The sequence below is a fragment of the Juglans regia genome, chromosome 9, assembly GCF_001411555.2.
Source record: "Juglans regia cultivar Chandler chromosome 9, Walnut 2.0, whole genome shotgun sequence".
In the NCBI taxonomy this organism is placed as follows: Eukaryota; Viridiplantae; Streptophyta; class Magnoliopsida; order Fagales; family Juglandaceae; genus Juglans; species Juglans regia.
In genome coordinates this window covers 15,262,130-15,285,891 of record NC_049909.1, presented here as the reverse complement: position 1 = coordinate 15,285,891, position 23,762 = coordinate 15,262,130, and the positions used below count along the sequence as shown (strand labels likewise).

Sequence of the window (23,762 nt, the reverse complement as noted above, 5' to 3'; positions counted from 1 at the left end):
TCAAATTTAAAGAAACTCATCCATTTACTATAGCTCAAAACTTCACACTTATCCCTTTGACTAATCCAATATAGTTCTATTTTGATGAAATTCATCATATTTTACATTTAACTAAGCTTTTAATGAAGCCAATACCAATGCTTAAGGCATGGTGTGCAAATAAGAGTTAGACTCGAAGCCCTTACCCCTGTATATATGTAGTTTTTATTTGATTTGTAAACACAAATTTGAATAAAAATTGTGAGATGAATAATTTCACATGCTTATTTCTCTTTATTTTTTTAGAAATATTACTGTATCTCCTAATTTATACGATTCACTTTATCTTCTTGATATGGCTTATTACAAAAATAAAAAACACAAACATAAAAAAAAAATAGAGGAAATTTAGGATTTTAGGCTCTGTTTGATAATGAGATAAGATGAGATAGTTTTAAATAAAAGTTAAAAGTTAAATAAAATATTATTAGAATATTATTTTTTAATGAGATAGAATCGTTTCTGTATCCAAATGGAGCCTTAATCTTCTTTTTATATTTTTTGACGATATTTTGTTTTGAATATATTTTTAAAAAAAAATTAAGTTTTTTAGTAAGCCACATGGCACGCCAAGGGAGCAAAATGAGTGATATAAATTAAAAAACATAATAACGTAACTTTTTTTTTTTATTCTGCTACCAATATATGTACATATTATTTATTATGAGACGACTTCTATTTATTGTATCAATAAACAAACTTACAAGTATTTTTTTTAGTTATATGTAAACTATTTACGTGCTTCTATGCATTTCCAATACTGAAATTTAGCTTAACACGTTTCAATTTCCATCCCTAAAACTTCAGATTGTGACCAATTTTGGCCCCCCTTCTCTGAAATTATGAACATGTTGTCCCTAAAAATGGACAGCACCATCCGTTTCAATGTTTATGAAGTTATTAATTTTTGTTAACAGCTTTATTATCTTCATTGCTTTGTATTATATATTTTTTAACCTTACATTTATGGGCGCCTTAAAGATCTAACAATGTGGGCATATTGCATCCTATATGCTGCTAAACCAGATTATGATCCTTTGGCCTTGCGAAGAGAATGATGAAATGAAGATAATGCGCAGCCATCTATCTGATAAAACTGATCTTCAGAACCGAAACTTGTGCATCCAATTCTAACTTCCAAGGTCTTTGCTGGAAACAAGCTAATAACACTTCAAGATCTAATAACCCAAATACTTTGAGAATGGCTTTAATATTTTTGAGAGATTGACTCAACAATCAGCATCTCCAGGTCTCTTTTCTCACATCATAGCAGTGAAATTTCTAGTGCAAGTAACTTTTAGGCTGCGTTTAGATATTGAGCTGAGTCGAGTTCTTTTTTAATAATAGTGAGTTGAGATAGTGGAGTAAGTTTTGTGGAGCCTACTTAAGATGAGTTTTGATGTGTTTTGATGTTAAAATGAGTTTAGATATATTTATGGAAATTTGAAAAAGGTTGTGGATCCCGCGTGTAAAGATGCGTTGAATTGAAAAATGTTGTGGGTCCTACATGTAAATAGGTTTTGAGTTGAGATGAGTTTAGTGATTTAAGAGTTGAGTGTTTGGATATTAGCCTTAGCTTAAAATTAAACTGAACTGAATTAATCTCAGTACAGTCCAACAACCAAACAGACCTTTTTGAAAGAGAATGCATGCCATCACATGATCATAATTTAAACCTACAACACAGAGAAAATAACTGAGTTAGGAAAAAAAGTCCAAGTTGCAATTATTTCATTCATATTTTTGTTTAAATTGTACCAGGTACACATACATCTTTCACTTCAGCAACTTCAAATCTTCTAAGTTCACCCATGTCTTTGAACTCTACCCTACGAGGAGTATAAAAGCCTGAGCTTCTCTTCTAGGTAGTCGCCACTACGAATTGGGGGATATCTGATCTGCATCCACAACCAATAAACACCATGTTTACAAAGGAATGCACGGAGACTATTAGTTTCAATTAGAAGTAAGAAGACAACATGAAGAAACTTTGTGAGGATATCTCAAACATATTCTCGGTCTCCATAAATGAAAAATTACAAAAAAAAAAAAGAGTAAAAGACAAAAATTTGGAGGAATGGAACTCATGAATCTGTTGTAGATCATACTAGCGATGCATAGTACTGAGCAAACTCTCAAATAGAGAAAACTAAAGCTTTGCATTGCTACTTACAGGATCAAATGTCCAACAGGCACGTGTTTGTGTGCTTGTACAGAGGAAAATGAAAAAGTGGCAACCAGTTATATCATACCTTGGGGCAGATGAAGCACTGCAACAACTTTTCAGGCACTCTACAAGACAGTCTGGGTTGGGATTTAAGAAAAAAGCTGCCTGCAACATTGACGTTTTCAATCTAAAAGTTCTGACTAGTAACATGGAATCCTGAAGAAGAACTACATACACCAGAAACTATGACATATATGGTCGTCACAAGCCACCATCAAAACATAAGTGAGCATACATGGCAGATGGCATAAGAAAGTGAAACACTCATCTATAGCATTTGAAACATGCACGCTTTTTTGCATATTAACATAAGAAAAATTCAGTATCTTTTGCAGTAATGGATTCCCTTCTCCTAGACTCCATTTTACATAATGCATTATAGTCTTGAGACGTTATGAAACGATAACAAAACATTTCTTCATATAATGAAGATTTATAGAGCATATAAATAATTTTCTCATGCTCACAAGATGTATGAAAATTATTTAAGTTCCATGCTATATGAGTTTATTATGGAATCAAACCATTCAAGAATAGCAGTGAAATATTTAAGAAGGAGCACCGTTTGCATAGAAGTTCAGCTGAATTAGATTAAACTAGCATAAACCCAATACTTTATAAACCTTTACTGGCCATGATTTGCCCATTTCAGATTTTGTTGATTATTTGTCCAGATAATATACTCCACAGAACCATCCAATTAGATCAAACAGATGCATTTTTCTTTAATCCACTAGGTTCTAAAACATAATATTTTTTCAATGCGAACTATACTCCTGAACTTTAATAAATTTGAACATAATGCACATAAAGGGAAAACCTCACTATACTCTTTGAGCTATAATTTCTGACTTTTGAGTTTATAATTGCACAAAGATGACAAAAAAAAAGGTACGCCGAAGGAGCTAATTGATTACAGAATAGCGTTCCTTTCTAGTTGGCATCACTCTGTGCAGAGTTGACCTACAACAAAAAGAGAGGGTCGGGGAAGGGAAGGGGGAGGACCTGTTCAATATCTTTATTGATTTCAGGAAAAGATATGAAAGTTCCATTCTAGAAACATTCACGGGTTCTCTTAGAAGAAATATGAATAGCAAGTTAACAGAATGATAAACTACCCGAATAAACAATTAATCCACCTCTCCATCATGTCCCAAATATTCACAATAAAAGCCCTGCAAATTTAAGAACACAAATTTCTCAAGGGGGGCAAAGTAAGATAATAATCAGTCTAGTTTTATTAGCAATTTTGTTTTTGTCCAAAGAATGTTACATCTCCACTCTGCAAAGCTACTTTTTAGCTGAATTCTAAGGGACTCAAGATCCTTACATGAAAACACTTCCTTTAGATAAAAACTAGCAATCATGTACTCGCCCATCTACATGAAGTACGTCCTCCCAAACTCGTGGTTGCTTGGATTTTTCCCGGCAGACCTGTTGGCATAAAAACCAAGACATTTTACAACTATGAAGGTGAAAAGGAATTAGAGCTGGACATTGCAGCTGATTAACAATAAACAAGCCTGAAGCCCTAGAACACCATCTGTTGCCAGAAGAGTGATCATTCCATAATCTAAATGAGCATAGGCACCATAAATTTCTTCATTAAAAGATCCCATGTCACCTGAAATAAAAATTATAGAGCATATGGTAAGCGAGATATATGGGGCTTGGATGACTGGTTTGAAATACTGATAAGCACAGGTGAGCCAGTAACCATATGTACTTGCCTTCATTTGGTAGGCTATGCTACATAATGCTTAGTGGATATAGGGATTAATTAGGCTAGGTATGTACCTTTATAACTTCAGGTATAGCCTACAACCCAGTTTAAGGTGCTGCTAAGCTAAATCTGACTTGGAAAAGAATTACAAAGTAAATATACATGCAACGCATATTAACTAAGGAATGCAACGTACAGATTCTTATCAATATACATGCACAAGTCTCCCTCCCCCAAAAACGGATAACAGGATAGTGCCAAGATAAAAAAAATAAAAATAAAAATAAAAAATGGAGCAATTAAGCTGATAATAAATATTGAAATCGTGTTCGTAAACCTGGATAGTGCAGAAGGCGAAGAAATGGCATTGGTTTATCCAAGGCCCCCACTTTTTCAAAAAAGTCCTCATCTAAGTTCAAAGCCAGAGCAATCAGAGAACCTAATCTTTTTCCAGCCAACCTGAAGCAGCAAATCCAAAACTAAACAAAGTAGTACCCATATTCAAAAATTTTATCATTGTCAAAGTACAATAGTCGATGGTTAATTTCTAGTCTCATTTGTTATACAGAAACAAAAGCACAGCAATCACCGTCGGGGTAATGTTAAAACTTACAGGAGCTTCCTATGGAAGCTTTCCATTGTACGTCTCCAAGAAGGTAGAACGTCTAAAGGGCCAATAAAAAAACTCTCTTTGGAGTCGCCTGTTCGGAAATAATTCAAACATATTATTTATATCTTTGAAGCAGTCTTTAATAAAATAAAAGTAGTGCATTTTTGTTAATAAAACTTGAAACAATCTTATTATTCTTCTCATCCTAAATCAAGTTTGTTATGTAACACATTTTAAACAATTTTATACGTTCATTATTTAGATAAACAGTGACATAAAATGTAACACTATCACATTAACAAATGTAATTAAAGATGATAAATTTAACATGAAGAGCTACTATTTATAAAATTGGAGGCTCATAATTTATTTTTTTAACTACTTTACAACTTCAATTTAATAATACCTTATATAGACAATCATTAAAAATAGTATCATAATAATGTCTCCAAAAAAAATTAACAAACCGGAATTTTTTTTTTTTTACTTGTGCTAGGCTGCCGCCCAGCAATGACCGTTAGGCATTCTGTCTAACACAAATTTGTCTTTTTATTTTTTTTACTTTTTCTTTTCATTTTTTAACATATTTAAATATTTTAAAAAAATAAAATAAATACATCAATACACTAAAAGTCACTTTCTTAATCATTAAATTAAAAAAAAAAAATTAAATACATGAGCGGTAGAAGTGAGGGAGTAAACTTAGACGGCATACTAACATTTCTCCTCAACAAAATACAAGAATTGTTCCTAACCCTGCACAGATTGTTCTCCCTAAAAAGCTATTCGCCGATCGTTAGCCAAATGATCCGGTCAAAGCGTGTATCTCCTTGCTGAATTTGGCGGTACAATTGTATACCAGTAATATTTTAACTTGTTAGCCTCCCCATCCATGGAAACTGCAGAACTCAAGCAGCACGACCCTTTTACTTGAAAGGCAAACTATGTCTGCAGCATTGCAGGTTTGCTTTTTCCCAGACCAAACTGAGGAGCCACCATGAAAGGACAAGGATGTCAAGGTTACAGAATAGGCAGATGCAATCTTCACCTCTTGGTAAGTCTGCTTCTCCGACTTCTTCTTGCGGGAGTCGTTTGATAAGCCATCCCCATACTTCCCCCTTGACTCTGCTCCTCTTCCTCGTCGCTGGTTTCATCTGATCTCCATCTTTGTCCACCGCTCATATTCCTGTCCGCAGCAGCAAAACTCTTTTCTCCATGACTGAAATTTAGGAGCTCATGTAAATAACATTATAACAGTGGGGCTGAAATTCGGAGAACATAAAGAAAAACTCTGTATCTGCAATTAGTATGAGCAACAAAATAGGATAACAGACCGAAATAGTAGGATTAGGAGAGCGATTTTTACCTCCGAGAGATGTCCATTTGATCATCTGAAGAGACCGCATTCCAAAGTCTATAATCTCTATCAGATTGGATTCTTTTACCAGACAAATTTGTGTTTAAGCCCCCTGCAGAATCTTTAAACAAGCTATGGTTGCTGCCAGGTGTGCCCTTTCGATTAGAGCTAACCCTGTAAGTATTTTGGAATTGGTAAATAAAACCATTGTGTTCCATTTCTGGCGAGGCGTCTTGGAGATTGCCAAAATAAGCCTTGTTAATTTCTCTCAATGGCGACACATTCATGGGACTAACTCGAAGAGTTTCAGGAGTGACTGTGACATCCAATTCGGAGTCTTTGTTGGTGCTACCTATAGGTCTTAATCCCCTTCCGTGTAGAATTGATGGGGTATCATGCTTGACAAGTTCAGAGTAATGATTGTTGACAGACCCATGTAGTCTTGTTGGAGTTATGACAGACCCATGTAGTCTTGTTGGAGTTACAAAAGCAGATGGCCTCAAGGGAGGATTCATACGATCCATCCCGCGACAAAGAGAAGAATCGGTAAATGAGGGAATCAAAATACTGGTTGATGTTGGCTCTTGTACCTCAGTAATATCAGATTTTGCTGGCACTTTAACTTCTTCACCAGAACTAACAGTCTCAGGCAATTTTCCAGACTTCACTAGTTGCCTCTGGACTTCTGGCAGCAACTCCATGCATCTATCCTGTTTATAGAAGCAATCCAACCAAATCAAAAGTTCACTTTAATTAAATATCTTACCTCGAACAATATCACTTACAGAAGAGAATAATAGATGTGGAACATAGTCATCCTAGGTCTTCTAGATGCATGAAACAGGGTTATGCTTATGCATGATTTACACTACTGCCAAATAGTTAATCGGCAAGAAACTATGCAAGGTCATACGTTGACTATGCAAAATCCTAATATAGCAACATTAGCAATATGTAAACAGATCATAAAATCTTGTTTTCTACAAATTCCAGCCTTGTTTCACATTACTAACATGAATGCAAGACTTCAAAGCATTGTTTAAACATTCATGCATCAAAAATTCAATCAACATTACCTTCATTACCTTAAGCATGCTTTTTACAGGAGAAATTAACCTATTCCTATTGCTGGCAGATTATTCTGAAAGCTAAACAGCACTCCTTGACAGATCATGGTTCATCTATTTGTTGCAATTCTAAACTCTAAACAACAAGTTTGTACTTATATAAGGGAGGATACTTAACTTTGATAAAGAGCTCTTAGTCAAATCTACTAACTTATTATGTTTTTCTCCCTCTTTGTATCGGGTTGCTAATCATTTAGAGAAATTACAACGAGATTTTTTATAAGAATTTTAGACGAGTCTAGATAGTTACTTAACATCTAAACTTGAATGTTGATGAAATAACACTAAACTCGAATAACATCTAGATGGTTATTCGACCACCTTTGACCATTGTTTTGATCATTTCATTTTCAACCTAAAGTAGCTTTGCAATGTTCTTAATCCGAGTAGTTACGCCTAAAAAGTTGATGCAACTTACAATTAATCTTCCTCTCCAGTCCATTGCTGATCTCATTCTAGCCAAAACTTCTTCACCAACAGAATTGTTTGAAATGAACTCCTGCTCCAGAGTCTTAAGTTTAAGATCAACTAGGTATGCTTCAGTATATCGGTAGCGCTGAAATGATAAAAATAAAAAATAAAAAAACAAAATTTGTAAGTCAGATATCCTTCCAACTCATTTTAACAAAATCAAGCAGTAATTCATTCTAAAATAATGTCATTTTGTTTCAAGAAGTAAAAACAGAAAGCTTCAAGCAAAATAAAAAGTTCACAAATCATCCAGAGTCCAATTGGATATATAGATAACATCAGGCAGTAAATTCACAGTAACAATTAGATATGAAGATATCTTAACCTTGGGCAGTAAAACGGTCTTTCTCAAAAATAACAAAAACACAATGAAAGTAAAACAGTAAGGATTTCCACAATAGAGCCTTATCCCCACCAATTAGGTTAGGCACAAGTTATTTTATTAATGACAACATATAGGCTTTCAGAAACCAGAAATTAATTTTAGAGCACAAAGAAGATTTAATAATATATCTTTCATTCATATCCATTTATCTTTAAATTGCACCTCTTTCTGCAGGCAGTCCAACAATGGCTATAATCTTTCCTTCTTGAGGATGCCTCATGTCTTCCTTTTCATCAATCTTCACTCTTCTTACGTTATCATGCAATAATGATCAAATTTGAATTTTACTTTAAAATTTTTTAAAGATATAATTTGTAAATTCTTTTTAAAAGTGGTAATATTTTTTTTTCTTTTTGGTCTTTCCACTGAATAAATGAGATTACATAAATGAATAACAAATGAAGCAAAAATGGAGTTCTTGAGCTTCCACATGATATCTCTAATTGAAGGATATTGTGTAGTCTATTCAAACAAATTAGTGAGGTCACCTACTAAAAAGATAGTGCTAGACGTTTAATTCAATTTACTCAATTTCAGGTCAAACTTAAAATCTTGTCAACGCAAACTGGTACAAAAATCTTTTCTATACCTGAAGATAGTATACAACAAGAAGATTTCCAGTAGTTATTGAAGTGTCTTCAATAGTAAAATCCAACAGGCACTTGTGGATATGTTTCTCCTCATCAGAATTCCATGGCAACTCTATCATTCGATCTACCAAGTTCCTTCGAATACAAAGGCAACAGATTTCAGTTACCAATATCTCCACCCATTTCTCCCAATTCCTGAATTCACCTTCAATATTATCAGAAGCATTCCCAGAAGGTACATGCTTCGACTTCTTCTCCTTGACTTTGGTGCAGAGCATTCTCTGGTGTGTAAATGCTTCAGTCAGAAGTCCACACTCCACCCTCACCCGAACAGCGGTGACAGCCTCGCTAAGTGAAACCGGTTTCATCTGAAATCCACCATCACACCCAGACCAGCGTAAAACCATCAGAGCCGCATCCGGATTATTTCTTTCTAAGAATACTTGTGCAATCTTAGGATGAGTAGTGGGGCCCGAGATCTCTGGAATAAGGCGACAAGCTTCCTAGGCAATAGGATTTTGTAAATATAATTAGCAATCAAAAGGTAGAGAGCATAAAAAACACGTACATATTGTCATCTCCCACAATGAAAGGCACCTGCATTTCACACGAGATTTCAAACCACTAAAACATCTTGGCAATAGTGTTTTAATAGTGTTATTAGAATCTCACCTGCTGTAACTTTAAAATATAGCTATTAAAGTATGAACAAAAGCAAGATAACATACTACAAGAAATTAGGAGTGGAATAAAGATCCCAGTATGAAATCGTTCGAGTTAGACTAGCAGCACTATCAACCCAAAGCAGACTAGAACACAAATCTAATTCAGAACTTCGTAGAAATGCATCTTATTCCCAATTATCTATTTTGCTACGTACAGGTCATTTCCAGCTATCTTATTGTTATGCTGGGTTTTTAGATTATTACGTTGCAAGTCCCCCATTCCAACTCAAACTCTCTTAAGAGAAAAACAAGTTGGGGAATTCCCCTTCATAGACAATCGATTGAGATATATTTAAGTGCCACTTCTAAAAGTGCAAGGGCAGGGTTAAGTGGGGGGCCATGGACCCCAACAGAACCCAAAATTTTGAGAATAATATTTTTTTTTGATAAGTAATAATCTTTATTGATGTGAATGAAATTAGGCAATGCCCAAGTACACAGGAAATATACTAAGAGAGGCACCTAATTACATTCTAGTAGACTAGAAAGAAGATAAAAACTCATGAACATTCCCCCCCTTCAATACAATAGCAGAAAACCACTGGAAAATAGAGAATACAAAAAAGTTCCAGATTTCCCCCATTGCACGCTCCTTGTTATTAAAACATCTGTCATTCCTTTCTAACCATAAACACCACATTAAGCACAAAGGAATCATCCGCCACACGGCTGCTAATTGGGCACTACTATGAGACCTATTCCAGCATGCTAATAGGTCCACCACACTCTTGGGCATAGCCCAACTTAGCCCAGCTCTACTAAGAATACCAGCCCAACGCTCCCCAGCCACCTCACAATGTAAGAGCAAGTGATCTACCGATTCTCCACTTTTTTTACACATGTAGCACCACTCCATGATCACCATACCTCGTTTTCTTAAATTGTCAACCGTCAATATCTTCCCATGAGCAGCTGTCCAAGTAAAAAAAGCAACTTTAGAAGGCACTAACACCTTCCATATTCTCTTCCATGGAAAGAAAGTGGGCTGTAGGACTATCAAAACCTTATAGAAAGATTTAACAGTAAACTTCTCTTTTCTCGTGTGAGTCCACAACATACGGTCTCCCCCATTGGCCCCTAGCTTTGCTGAAAATAAGTAACTGTAAAAATCTGCCAGCTCTTCTAATTCCCAGTCCTGAGCATTTCTTGTAAAAGTGACATTCCAAGTGACCGTCCCATTGGCACGACAAAGAACTTCTGAAACTAGGGCTTCCTGATTTCCAGCCAAATTAAAAGCAACTGGGAAAGCCAGACAAAGAGGACTCACCCCACTCCATACATCGAACCAAAAGCGGGTACGTGTTCCATCACCCACCTCAAACTTAAGATGTTTTTCAAAGGTATTCCACCCCTTCCTTATGAATTTCCACAGACTTACTCCGTAAGACCCCCTACCCTCCTTAGAGCACCATCCCCCCCACTCACAACCATACTTATGATCAATAACCTCTCTCCACAGCGAATTCCCTTCCTTATGATACCTCCACAACCACTTCCCTAAGAGTGCCTTGTTGAAAACACAAGTTTCGTACCCCTAGCCCCCCATTCGCCAATGGACAGCTCACCATTTGCCAACTCACAAGGTGAAATTTGGATTCCTCCTCCATACCACCCCACAAAAAAGCTCTAAACAACTTTTCTATCCGGTTTGCCACACCCACCGGTAATGGAAATAGAGAAAGATAGTAAGTAGGAAGGTTGGAAAGAGTGTTTTTGATAAGGGTTAATCTCCCCCCTCTCGATAGATATAGCCGTTTCCATCCTGAAAGTCGTTGCTCAACCTTCTCTACCACCCCATCCCAAATGCTCTTTGCTTTGAAAGACGCCCCTAAGGGGAGTCCAAGATATTTCATAGGGAGATAGGCAATTTTGAGAATAATATAACTCCTTCAAAACTTAACTTCGTCAATTACCCCACCATAGGGGACCCTTTCATTGCTCAGATTCATCCCTGAAAGAGTGCCACACCCTAATCATATACAAAATCAATCACATCCTAAAACCATCTCATCACACAGATAAAAGTACTAATGACAAAATTAATGAACACAATTTGAATTATCAAATTCATTATGCTGCAAAATTTGAAAATGAGGTTTGACTGTAGATATAAATCATTTAATAATATAGCTAATGCCTTTTATTGCGTTCATTTTATTTAACAAAAAATAATGCAGCTAATGCCTTGACAGAAAGCAAATGATCAATCAAACTCATCTTCAAAATGTTACCTGCAGAGCCTCATCTGTGTGGTCATCCAACAGATAAAAAATCAAAGATTCCAGTAATGAGTGCCTGGTAATACTAAAAGTGGCAGCAAAATCTTCCACAAAGTGTCTCCATGTTTCATCAGGCATCTCCCAATGTCTATCAAATAGATAATAGAGAAGCTGCAATATATTAAGGGAACAAAAGGATTCTGTACCCTTACAATTTTGTACAATCAACAGAATCACGCATTATACATGCAAGTAAGAGAAAGGATACAATCGCTTGCTTTGCAACCACCAAGTCAGAACTTCCACATAAAAAGAGTATATCAACTGCAGTTCGAAGATTTTCGAAAGGGTAGCAACCAGCCACTCCCCCTATCTTGCACTGGAGAATAGACAAAACTCCACTTTTCAGCAATGATGCAGCTTCTAATTCCCCTGCTGTTTCCTCTGTATTTCCCTGCTCAGTATCAAGATTCAGCAAGGCATCTTCAATGAACAAGGAACCATCCTGTCTAGAGGGCTCTGCAGAGTAATTTACTGCATCAGGCCATGAACGCTTAATTGCAGCTGATTTCCGTTCATCCACAAGCAAACGCCATGACATGAAATTAGTATATCGAGATCTCACATTCTCCAGAAATTGATGTCTTATGCACCACATCATTATCTCCATATGCTGAAAATTAAATACCAGTATAAAAAGAAAAAATCGATCATGGGCAGATATAGAGAAATTGTAATCAGCAGTTTAATTGAAGAAGCCCAACTAGACTGTTTATAAGAAGTACTGGTGTGATATAGAAATATCAGAGAAAAGTAGAAGCAGCAGTCCAGGCACAAAAAAAATATGTGGACCTAGTTACAATGTGTGCCATACACAAGAACAATAATCTATAACTATCCAATCCCATCAGCTTTGACTTCTACCTTGACTCACTTTTCAATATTGGCATATGAAGACTAGCCAATAAATTATTAATTCATAGACTCCAAAATCAACGCTGCATATCAAACCTAGATAAAATAGTTTTTTTGTTAGGAATAAATCTGTTATCACTATCATAACAAAGACAACAGGCGTCTTAAAACCAAAATGTAAATGTAGATATATGTGAGTAAAAGTAAATCTCAATCAAAACCTGCTTTGTCTTTAATATGCTCTCTTGAAGGTGGTGCAAGTCATGAAGCTGTGCTGAAAGAGTACCCTTAAAAGATGACTCCAGAACTTCAAGCACATTACATATGCCAGTCAGCTGTACAGAAAACTTAAGTAGCAAACTCAACCTAGATCTCATACCTTCCACTTCAATATTATCTAATGATAAATGTTAAGAAGTGCATGCAGCCATGCATTTTAAATTATGGAAAGCATGCAACTGCAGAAAAGAACCATAGGCTCCAAAAAACAAAATATGCTAAAGCATTAAGGATACAAATTTCTTGAAGTACTGTTGTGATGTTTTTGAAAGTCCTCTTGCACCAATCCTTGACAACCACTTCATCCAACAAGAAAGCAATGACAGGATCACTAGACACGGCACTTTCATCCATACAAACATCTGTTACGTCTGTGAACTGTGTTAAGAAATGTGAACTTTCAACAGAACAACAGTACAATGTTACGAAATTACACCTGCTTGTAGCCTATCAAGGAGAATATTTAACATCAACTTATCCGTCTACATTTTTTCTCCTTGTTCAAATTCTCCAGTAAAGAAAATAGGGGCAAAAACGGATTACTATATTCTAGGGAGTTACTATTGTATAAGCCCCAGAAAACCCCCAACCCCCCACCCACCAAAAAGAAAAAGAGTTAAAGATATTAATCTTGCTATGAAGGATACAATGGCAAATCAAAGAAACTAAGTTATTCTCCAGGGCAACATCAAACAAAGAATAGAGACGTTGGACATCAGCAGTTAGTTGCTTGTCCCCATCTTCCATCTCTTGAAATCTCTCATCAGCTCTTTTGGAGATGAGGCCAGCTTGTATGCACTCATAGTAAAGGCGGAGCCGCAGTCTATTACCATTCTTTGGCAGTGGGATTCTACATATGGGGCAAAGATCACACCTTTGACTACACTCTTCACATAAAGAGGCATGTCCACAGGAGATCAAAGTATTGTGTACGTAGCGTCCACAGCTTCTCAAGTCTCTAGTTGCCCGACAATGTTCAACTTTTGCTTCATCACACAACTCAAACAGGTCAATGGATGCCAAGTGTTCCAATGCTTCCTGAAATTGAAATAAGAAGCTATGTATAGTTTCTCATGAATTAATCGCATTACAAAAGGCGTACTTTTTTTTTGGAAGTAGCAGCACGTTATGTTATGGTCCATTCTATACAATGGAAACATGAAATAGTAAACTGTTAATGTGATACCCATCTTACTGCTACTACTTATGAATGGGAACATTTCAGAGCCAGATTTTTTTTAAAAGTATAATTTATTAATAACCGCAAAAGACAGGTAAAAACCGCCAATTGGTCTTCATACAAGAACATTTCAACCACTATTGACGTATGTTGCAAACAAACATATAAGAACCATGTGAGCGAAACTTCGTTTGTTTTCACAAACGATCTCATCTCATCTCATCTAATCTTTACAACTTTTGCAAACTTCCACAATTCAACTTTTTCAAATCTCAAAAAAAAAAATTATATTCTAACAATATATTTTTTTTATAAGAATATATTCTTATAATATTTTATTCAACTCTCATCTCATCTGCGTAATCAAACAAGGCCTAAAGAACTGAAAAATGCCAGACTACTAAACTCTAGAATTTTCAACCGCCAACTGATCTCCATGGCGTAATGCACACGAAAACCCAAAAGTTTCAGCTAAGTTTTTCGTTAGTCTATGCTATGTAGGTAACAACCCAAAAGGGTACGAATTTATATACTTAAGCCGAAATCATTGTTTTACGTTGGACAAAAGCACCACTAATCACCAGTGAGCTAACCCATTCTGCTGCTCTTTTCAATATAATTGATTCTAAAACCCATCAAAACAAGAACAACTTCTACTGCTTTTTCTACAACAAAAAGAAAATAGCGAGAAAAAGAGAAGCAAATAAAGAAAAGCAGCAAAGAATTCCCATAAAGACAAGCAGCTAGAATATTAGGATGTGGATCTATATAAGCATGTATAGGGTCAAACAGAATGAGTACCCGAACAGCTCGGCTATGGTAGTTCGGTTGCGGAGGAGAAGCCGATCTTGTGGCGGCTGAAAGTGCAGTTGGACCGTTGGGTCTCCGGTCCATTTCTCGGAGAGTGTCGAGAGCTGATTGTTCCAAAACCCCAAATGAGTAAAGAAACCGAGAGGAGAACTTTAGGGCTTAGTGAAGGACGTCATTGGTGCTCACATGAACTTCTCAGAGAGAGAGATTTGAAAAGAGAGAGCGAGAAATATTTTCTAGGGCTTGGCCCCTTGGGTCCTTGTTTCAGGTTCCAAATTCAAGTCCGGGAGCCATTTTGCAGTAATTTTGCATCGCATACATCCACGTTCATGGCTGCAAGTTGGACGGCTGAATTTTAGGGATGACCCTGACGAGCTGGTATGTTGGGCCAATCCAGCCCAACCCACTTTGATTGTCTTTGGACCTTAATCAAAATCCTTTCTATTTCTTTTCTTTTCTTTTTCCATATCTATAGTTAACCATTGGCCTAAATACAAGAAACATCTCTAAAATTTGGTTAATTTTAGTTATGAAAAATTGTATTCTCAAGTTGAAAAATACTTATATGATATAATTTAATTTAAGATATAAATTTTAACATTAAAATTATATAAATTAAATATTATGACTTCCAGTATGAAAATACTAATATGAAAATAGAATAATTCCGATTTATTTTTAACAATATAATTTAGCTATGAATATTTCAATATTGACTACCTAATATTCTTAAAAGGGTAATGATATCTTTACAGCTCATTTACTACTGGTTTACTATTCAACTATTTATTTTCCCTTTTACTCTTTGAATCTGAATTAAAAATCTCATAATATGACATTCTTGTAAAATTTAGAAGAAGATAAATTTAACCAATTAACATAATCATGTAAATTAATTTAAAATAAATTCAATTTTATAAAAATTGACTTCCAAAATTGAATACATTTCAAAAGAAAGTCAATTTTTATAAAATTGAATTTATTTTGAATTAATTTATATGATTATGTTTGTTGATTGAATTTTTTTTTTTAATTTTGCAAGAAAATCATATTCTGAAATTTTTAATTTAGATTCAAATAGTAAAAAAAAATATCTGAATAGTAAAATAATAATAAAGAAAGTGTAAGGGTATCATTATCATTCTTAAAATTAACACGTTTATTTTCAAGTTACATAATGAAGTAAGAAATATAAATAAAACTAAAATAAAAACATACATTCATGAAGAGGGGAAGAAATATTTTTCTTTCTTATATAGTGTTTTGATCTAAAGAGGTTAGAACCCCTCCATGATATATCATATAGCAATTTTTCATAAGCCTTTGCTTTGTTTTTATGTATTTTTTAATCATGTTTACAGCCATTAAAAGATGAGGAAAAGGAATTGGTTGCGTGCAAGCAATGCAATCTTGGTTATTGAGGACCGGTTTGGATTCAAATATGCGAGCTAAACCGGGTTATCCACTGCCATTTGTCGCACACGCATCCCATCAAGATCTTCCTGTCTCCAACTTCACCCACGACCCTCCGCCGTGTGAGGGCGGGCCACTCATGGAGCCCAAGGAGTTGATGGGAAACATAATACAATCATGTGGGAGATGTCAAACCTTCTCGGAGTAGGGTCACCCATGGAGGTGCCATCAACAAAAAGAGATTTCAATATTAATTTGATAAATATTTTAGTCATAAAAATATTATATAAAAATAAATTTACAATTTACAAATTATAAATTTTATTTTATTATAAAGTAAAGATAACGGAATTCATGAAATCACATCAATTTATAAATTTAATTTTATGTAATCTCTACCTATATATTTTCAGGAACGCTAATCCAAGTCACATCACAAGATTTCTCATGTTTACTGTGAAATTTTTTCTTGAAAAATAAAAATAAAATATATATATATATATGGTGATAGTGATTTCTCATAAAATTGATAAATATTGAGTAGAATGAGGTTGTTTAAATAAAAATATTTTGAGATGCTTTATATTGTAATTTGTGAAATTGGTTATTAAAAAGTTATTTTAACACAAATAATTATTTATTAAAAACAAAAATATGGGATATCAGGTAAATACAATAAAAAGTAGTAGCTGATTAAAAAGTCCATAAATTTCTGTACAAATATATCATATCAGTAAGAGACTTACAATTATATCATGTAAAACAAACCTTGTCATATCGGCAATGTAAAAAGCGTAACGGTACACATATAACACTTTTACTAATTATTTATATAATTATATTTTAAATTTAAAGTGTTTATGTAAAAAGATGTTATTTTTATAAGTTATTTTACAAAAATACTCATAATTTGTAACATAATTATGTTAAAGATTGTGAACACTTAGGGGAAGTTAAAATTGTGAGTTGTGTTGATATGAGATGGGATGAGAGTTGAAAATTGAATAAAATATTATTAGAAAATAGTTTTTAATTTTATTATTATTTTAAATTTAAAAATTTTGAATTGTTTAGTACATATTTAAGATTGCGGTGAGAAATATAACTTATAATTTAGGGCTTATGGCTTAAATGATAAGTAATACTATTAAAAAGTTATTTATTATTTGGTAACCAGGTGTTTAAAGCACTTTCAAACATGATACATTTATTTAGAAACAAATTAAAAAAAGTATTTTTTGATATAGAAATGACAATTATTTAATTTTTTAAAAATTATGAAAATATTTTTAAAAGTTTAAAAGTTGTAATTATCTTAAATTTTAACGGATATTTTCGCCCATTAATAATCTTTTTATAACTCGAATTATATTCTGCATTATCCAAAAAAATACGACTAAGGAAAATCACTAAAATGTAATTTCTCTCAAATGTATTTTTAGCTAATTTGAGATTAAAATTTATTTTAATATGTAACACTAAAATAATATAATTAGGTTACTTAAACACTGTTTAAGACTTTATCACAATCTCAAACAAAAACTTATTATATTTTATTTAAAAATTTAAAAAAATTATAGTAAAATGAGATGAATTAAAATCAATTAATTATCCAGACAAAGCCTAAAAAAGATTGCATGCATATAAATATAATATTTATTTATAAATATAATATTTTGAAAATAAATTATCAAAATGGCTTCAAAGACCTCAAATTCGACGCAACGCGCCACGCTCTCTACACCCTGCACTGCCTTATTAGTACGATGCAATTCAACCGCATTTACCATCAAACCCACGTTTCTCACCAAATCATACAAAAAAGTCAAACAATCTCTTTGTCGTTTGGATTTAAGGATAAATTAGGTTTGTTTGTATTCACACTTTATTTTAATTTATTTTATTATTATTTAATAATTTTAATTCATAAATTTTATTATTTTTACAATTCATTTCATTACTATTTATTATTCATTTTAATTTATCTTTGAATCCAAATGACATTTAAGATGATTTTAAATTAATTAAATAAAGTATTATTTTTAATAATATTATTATTTTAAAATTTTAAAAAATTTTAAAAAATTTAAATTATTTATTATATTTTATATATAAATTAAAAAAAAATTATAATGGTGAATTTTAAATCCGAACGGCCGTAATCGGTAATCTTACGCTTCATACCACCGTGTTGATTTCATCATCTGGGACCCACGTCGCCTCCTCGGCAGTAAGCCATTAAAAAGTAATTTCATCTGTACTTGGGAATTTCAAACCAATATTTAGAGAATGTACCGAATTTTAAACTGTTATCAATTAAATTATTTTTTATATAAATACTTTATCCTTAAAAAACATTCATAAAAGTAATTTTCTGATTTAATATAATTTGTCAAATTATTTTTATTATAAAATAAATTTAACATATCAACTAAAATTACTCTAATTTATACAATTATTTTTATGAAAAATTCTTCGTAGATATAACATTTCTCAATATTTAATAAAAACTGCACACTCACTTCTCATATTATGATGTTATAATTAATTCGATCGCAATACATATTAAAAATATATAGTTAGTTTTTAAAGAATTTTATTATATACACTCATTTTTATGTACTCTTTGAAGACTATAATGTTATTGGTCAAAAAAATTATTTTATATTAAAAAATAATGTGACTAATCACATTAATAAAATATATAAGAAATACACAAAAATAACTGTATATAGAGTGTTTGATTTTTAAAGGGTTGCATATTAAAATATTTTCTCTAGTTCCACCAAATTACTCCACGAATCTTAAATTTCGACATTTACGTTTGGATGTTGAACTGAGTTGAATTGAGATGTTAAAATATTATTTATTATTATTATTATTATTTTGAGATTTGAAAAAGTTAAATTATTTATTATATTTTATATTAAAATTTGAATAAATTATAATGATTAGTTGAAATGAGTTAGGATTAATTAGGATTCCAAACGAAGCTTAATCATTCCATAATACCTTCTTTAGACTTAGTAATGAAATCCTTATCACACGGCATATAAGTCACGCAGTCACTAATAACAAATGCATCACGCGCCACAACGAACATAAATTATAAAAAATAAAATAAAATAACTTAAAAATTTTATTTTAATTAAAAAATTTATTATTTTTAATTTAAACGAATTATTTCTTAAGTTTTATTTTCCTTTTATTTGAACACTTAATTTTAACTCTAATGTATGCTCCCTTGGTTTAGATCTCCTACCAAATAATAGCAACATCTCTCTATTTCATGTGTGAATTGAGTTTTTCCATGCAAATGTATGCTCTTGATTATAGAAAGAGTAATGTTCTAAGATATGTAAATCTCTTAAAAGATATTTTGAAAAAGATGAGTCCGATTATAAAAAACGAGTCTTTTCAAGTAAATTTCACATTTTATTTTAAAATAACTTGAACGAAAATTGCATATTTTAGATATAAACGAATCATTACTCTTATGGATAGTGAAGATAAAGAGGTCAGAGGAAGTCTCTTTGAGAAACATAAATGGGAAGATGGATTGGTTTGGATTCAGATATGAGTTGAGATGGATTGAGATGATTTGTGAATAATAAAATAAAAATTAAATTATTTGTTATATTTTGTGTAGAAATTTAGAAAAATTGTTTTGAAATTTAAAAAAGTTGAATTATTTATTATATTTTGTGTGAGAATTTAAAAAAATTGTAATGATGAGATGAAATGAATTAAGATTAGTTGAGATGAGTTACGAATACAAACGAGACTATAAAATAGAAGTAAGATATGTTTGGAGATGTTAACTTCTTGAGATTCTACAATCATGGAGAAACTTTTGTATGCATTTTGTTGGGAGCATATTGATTTTTATTATAAATTTTTTTGGATATGAGTTTGTTCTGTAAATGGAAAATCTGGATTCGAAATTTCCTACCTCCGTTGTATAAAAAAAAATATATATATATATTTTAAACAATTTTATATGTTAATTATTTGATGAAAATTCACTTAAAATGTAATGTATCGAACTGATACATTGAAAATGACGGAAGAACAATATTTTTCTTCTATTTGAAGTAGTTAGGCCGTGAAAGCTTGGTTGCCAACTTGGGAAGATATTCTGTTGTGTTTTTTCATGTTTGTAGAAGTATTGTGCTTCATTAATGGCTCGTTTCGATATAGAAATCATCTTATAATTATAAATTTTTTAAATTTTTATATAAATTATAATAAAAAATTTAATTTTTTTAAATTTTAAAATAATAATAATATTAAAAAATAATATTTTATTTAATTTATATAAAATCATCTCATCTTATTTCACTCTTCAAACGAGCTGTAAATTCTTCTCGAATTTTTAAAATTCTTCTAATGTCTTAGTTTTGTTTAGTTTTTTCTAAAAAGAATGATCAATTTAGTTTTACAATTATTTTTCACTTTTTAAATAAAGAGAATTTTATAAAACGAAGAGGTTTTTTTTTTTTTTTTTTAAATGATGATACTTCTCATAACTATTTTATAAATTATAAAAATATCTTAAACTTACGATCGAGTGGTAAAAATATTGTGCATGAATTTTTTTCAAATAAATTAATGCTAATAAATAGTGGGAAATTATGTTTGAAAATGATCAGATGGAATTTTTTTTTTTTTAAAAAAGCAATATTCTCTAAAAACAATTCAAGCTCAAAAAAAAAAAAAAAAACCCTAGGAAGAGTCTGAAGACCATGGCGTGGACATTTTCAGGGCTGGTCAGTGGTCCACGCAGAAGGACATGGAGGGAAATACAGAAAGAAAGCCGGGACGGAGTGGGTAAAATGGTAGTGAAATCGTAGACATAGAATGTAACCAACTCTCCCTGTCTCCCTTTCCCCCTCTTTGTTATACGCAGGTACCGGCCACAGCTATTATACATACTCTCTCTCTCTCTCTCTCTCTCTCTAGCGAACGTCTTCGTCTCCACCATACCACCTCCACCTGTGTCTGTGTGGTGCCTTAGGGTTTTCTCTTCCTTTTCCTCGAGGAACACCTTGAAATATATGTTGATGTTCGTGGCTTAAGCCTCAAGAGTTTCACAGAAAAAGTTACGCAGGGAGGAAGGGAAGGGATCGAGTTATACATATATATATATCGAAATTATTGCACGAAGTATATATATATATAGACAGATATTGGACGGAAGGCTTTGTTATATGTAAATGGCCACGGCACCGGTGAAGTCTCAGCCGCTCCACAACTTCTCCCTCCCATTCTTGAAATGGGGAGGCAAGAGCCACACCAACTCCACCACCCGCTGCCGCCGTCCCCTCTCCCCGGCTTCATCAGAGCCCGACTCCGACTATCACGACTTCGACCCGTCCACTCGCTTCGGATCCCGCTCATCGCGCAACCGATTCGGCTTCTCTCCTTGCTCCCTCACCGACAGGTCTCAGAAGCCGGACCGAGTAGAGAGCGGCGCAGAAGGCGATGGCGACTTCAGGCAGAGGAAGATGGAACCTGCAGAGGAGGAGGAGGAGGAGGAGGAGAAAGCTGAAACCGAAGCCGAAGCCGCTGTCGAGGAAGCTGCGCAGAAGCCGTGGAACTTGAGGCCGAGGAAGGCTGTTCAGAGGAGCGCGATGATGGAGCTGCCTGCGGAGAATACGGGGAGTGCGGTGCTTGCGATTCCCGCGGCTCAGCAGCAACAGAGCGAGAACACGCAGCCGAAGTCGCTGCGGCTGCGGGGTATGGTGGCGGAATCACAGAGCATGGAGAAGAAGAAGGAAAAGAGGAGATTCTGGATCGCGCTATCCAAGGATGAGATCGAGGAGGACATTTTTGTCATGACTGGGTACAGGCCAGCTCGCCGGCCCAGGAAGCGACCCAAGAATGTCCAGAAGCAGCTCGACGTAAAACTCTCTCTCTCTCTCTCTCTCCACACACACACACACATATCTCTCACTGTTTGATTCCTGTTGATGGCCTTGGGTTTTGGTGTGGTGGCTGATAAATTCATGTTTTTTTTCCAGAGTGTTTTCCCTGGGCTGTGGTTGGTGGGGACAACAGCTGATTCTTATCGGGTGACTGAAGCTCCGGCGAAGGTTACCAGTTTACCATCAAATTGTCTTTGTTGATTTTTGTGATTCAAAGCTAAAAATTTATTTTCTTCCTTATTGCAGAGGTAGATATGCTTTGCTCATGCCTACCTTTGTTGATTTTTGTGATTCAAAGCTAAAAATTTCTCGTCTTCCTTATTGCAGAGGTAGATATGCTTTGCTCATGCCTACTTAAATTTATGATACACAGGTCAGAATCTCTGTCTCTGTCTCTGTCTCTCTCTCTCTCTCTCTGTCTCTCTCTGTCTCTCTCTCTCTCTCTGTGTGTTATGGCAGAGGTAGATGTGCTCCGCTTCATGTTTCCTTTAATTCCTTTTACCCCTGACTCTGCTTGCTTCAATTCCGGATACAAAGGTCTAGACCTTCTGTGTCCCCGCGCGCGTGCCTGTGCCTGTGCCTGTGCCTGAAAGTTTTGTTTTTCCAATCTGTTCTTGAAATTTCTGGGTTTTATTAATGTATTTACTCATTCTTAAATTCTTGTTCATTATATACTTATATGTTTCGAAAGGAAGCTAATAGTTTGATGATGGGCTTTGCAGAGGTAGATGATCACAGGAAATCGTGATTTTGTGAAAAGCTTGGAAGGTTAGGGACATTTCTTCTGCAAAATATAGTACTGATTGGAGGTATAATGCAGCTGCATTTTGTAAAAAAGAGGAAATCAAGTTATCAATGGAAAGAAGAAAATGAAAAAGAAAAAAGAACAGAGAGATCTGATTTCTTTGCGTTCCATTTATTTTATCATTTTGTGTTGCGCACTTTGCAGGGGTCTAGTTTAGCTGGTTTTTACATGTGCTAAGTGGTTTTAGCTATAGCCTTGAACATATGGTGGAATGAATATGGATATTTTTAATGTGTATCTCTTTCCCTTTTTAGAGCGTTATCGATCATGTAGAAATGTTGCAAAACCATTACTTGATACAATATTTTTGGGCACTGCTTTCTCCCTTGGTTCAAAGAGCTATTCCCCTTTAATTGAGCTTCATCAAGGGGAAACCTTGATGAGGTTGAACGTTTATATGTTAACTACAAGCACCTCTGTATGTTCACATTCTGAATTGCTGGTACCTTGAATGCCTTCTTGAAAAAAAAGAAAAAGGAGAGGCGATCTTGGTGATTCACCAAGTAGGGAACCTTTGACAATAAGTCAGTTAATGGGGAAAGGGTAACAAAGCTCCCACTATTTTTCTGGAACAATCTTAGCATCAATGGTGGGATACGTGCTTACCTAAATCTATTGCCCTTACCCTCTAAATGTAGGAGGTTCCCCATGTGGGTGAATATTGTCATGAACACCCGTCTTGCCAGGATTTGTCTAGATTGGTGGGGGAATGATCACTTCCTTTGTCTTTTGTGGGATTTACTTTGGCACTCAATCCTTTCAATATTGGCACGCCAAGGATGTGCCCACATTACCCTGTACGCCATCACAGTTTATTTTCTATGGGAGCTGTATAGGTTGCGCTTAGCCCTTGTTTGGACCCGAGCTTTCTTGGTTGGGCCTATAAGGTGGTAGTTGGTGTGCCGTATTCTAAACAAGCAGATAGCTTATAATATTAACAAGTTAAACATTTCAGTCATG

At 34.0% G+C, this 23,762-nt stretch overlaps 3 protein-coding genes across 6 annotated transcripts; 1 reads left to right on the top strand and 2 right to left on the bottom strand.

Moving 5' to 3' along the window:
- Positions 1-1,614: 1,614 nt before the first annotated feature.
- Positions 1,615-4,658, bottom strand: LOC108994314. 2 transcript variants are annotated; one of them, XM_035694148.1, is made up of 5 exons: positions 4,603-4,658; positions 4,327-4,448; positions 3,807-3,890; positions 3,597-3,700; positions 3,374-3,441 (listed from the first exon to the last, which is right to left on the bottom strand). In XM_035694148.1, the coding sequence occupies exons 1-4, from the start codon at positions 4,626-4,628 to the stop codon at positions 3,630-3,632; spliced, it is 303 nt and encodes a 100-aa protein (XP_035550041.1). In that variant the 5' UTR covers positions 4,629-4,658; the 3' UTR covers positions 3,374-3,441; positions 3,597-3,629. The 2 variants fall into 2 exon arrangements, 1 of the variants encoding a protein (XP_035550041.1); XR_004802427.1 differs by lacking the exons at positions 3,597-3,700; positions 3,807-3,890; positions 4,327-4,448; positions 4,603-4,658 and adding exons at positions 1,615-1,715; positions 1,811-1,937; positions 2,292-2,371 and having other exon boundaries at positions 3,385-3,434.
- Positions 4,659-5,221: 563 nt separating this feature from the next.
- Positions 5,222-14,962, bottom strand: LOC108994350 (E3 ubiquitin-protein ligase HOS1-like). The gene is made up of 10 exons (XM_018969503.2): positions 14,649-14,962; positions 13,315-13,705; positions 12,904-13,038; positions 12,610-12,785; positions 11,742-12,146; positions 11,486-11,644; positions 8,529-9,032; positions 7,502-7,639; positions 5,966-6,666; positions 5,222-5,818 (listed from the first exon to the last, which is right to left on the bottom strand). The coding sequence occupies exons 1-10, from the start codon at positions 14,739-14,741 to the stop codon at positions 5,644-5,646; spliced, it is 2,877 nt and encodes a 958-aa protein (XP_018825048.1). The 5' UTR covers positions 14,742-14,962; the 3' UTR covers positions 5,222-5,643.
- A 5,996-nt stretch (positions 14,963-20,958) lies between these two features.
- On the top strand, positions 20,959-23,150 carry LOC108994431. Of its 3 annotated transcripts, XM_018969648.2 has the most exons (4): positions 20,959-21,973; positions 22,094-22,165; positions 22,325-22,370; positions 22,720-23,148. In XM_018969648.2, exons 1-3 carry the CDS (start codon positions 21,287-21,289, stop codon positions 22,328-22,330), a joined length of 765 nt encoding a protein of 254 aa, XP_018825193.1. In that variant the 5' UTR covers positions 20,959-21,286; the 3' UTR covers positions 22,331-22,370; positions 22,720-23,148. The 3 variants fall into 3 exon arrangements, with proteins under 3 accessions (XP_018825193.1, XP_035550040.1, XP_018825194.1); XM_035694147.1 differs by lacking the exon at positions 22,325-22,370 and having other exon boundaries at positions 20,960-21,973; positions 22,720-23,150; XM_018969649.2 differs by lacking the exons at positions 22,325-22,370; positions 22,720-23,148 and adding an exon at positions 22,244-22,286 and having other exon boundaries at positions 20,961-21,973.
- Positions 23,151-23,762: the final 612 nt, after the last annotated feature.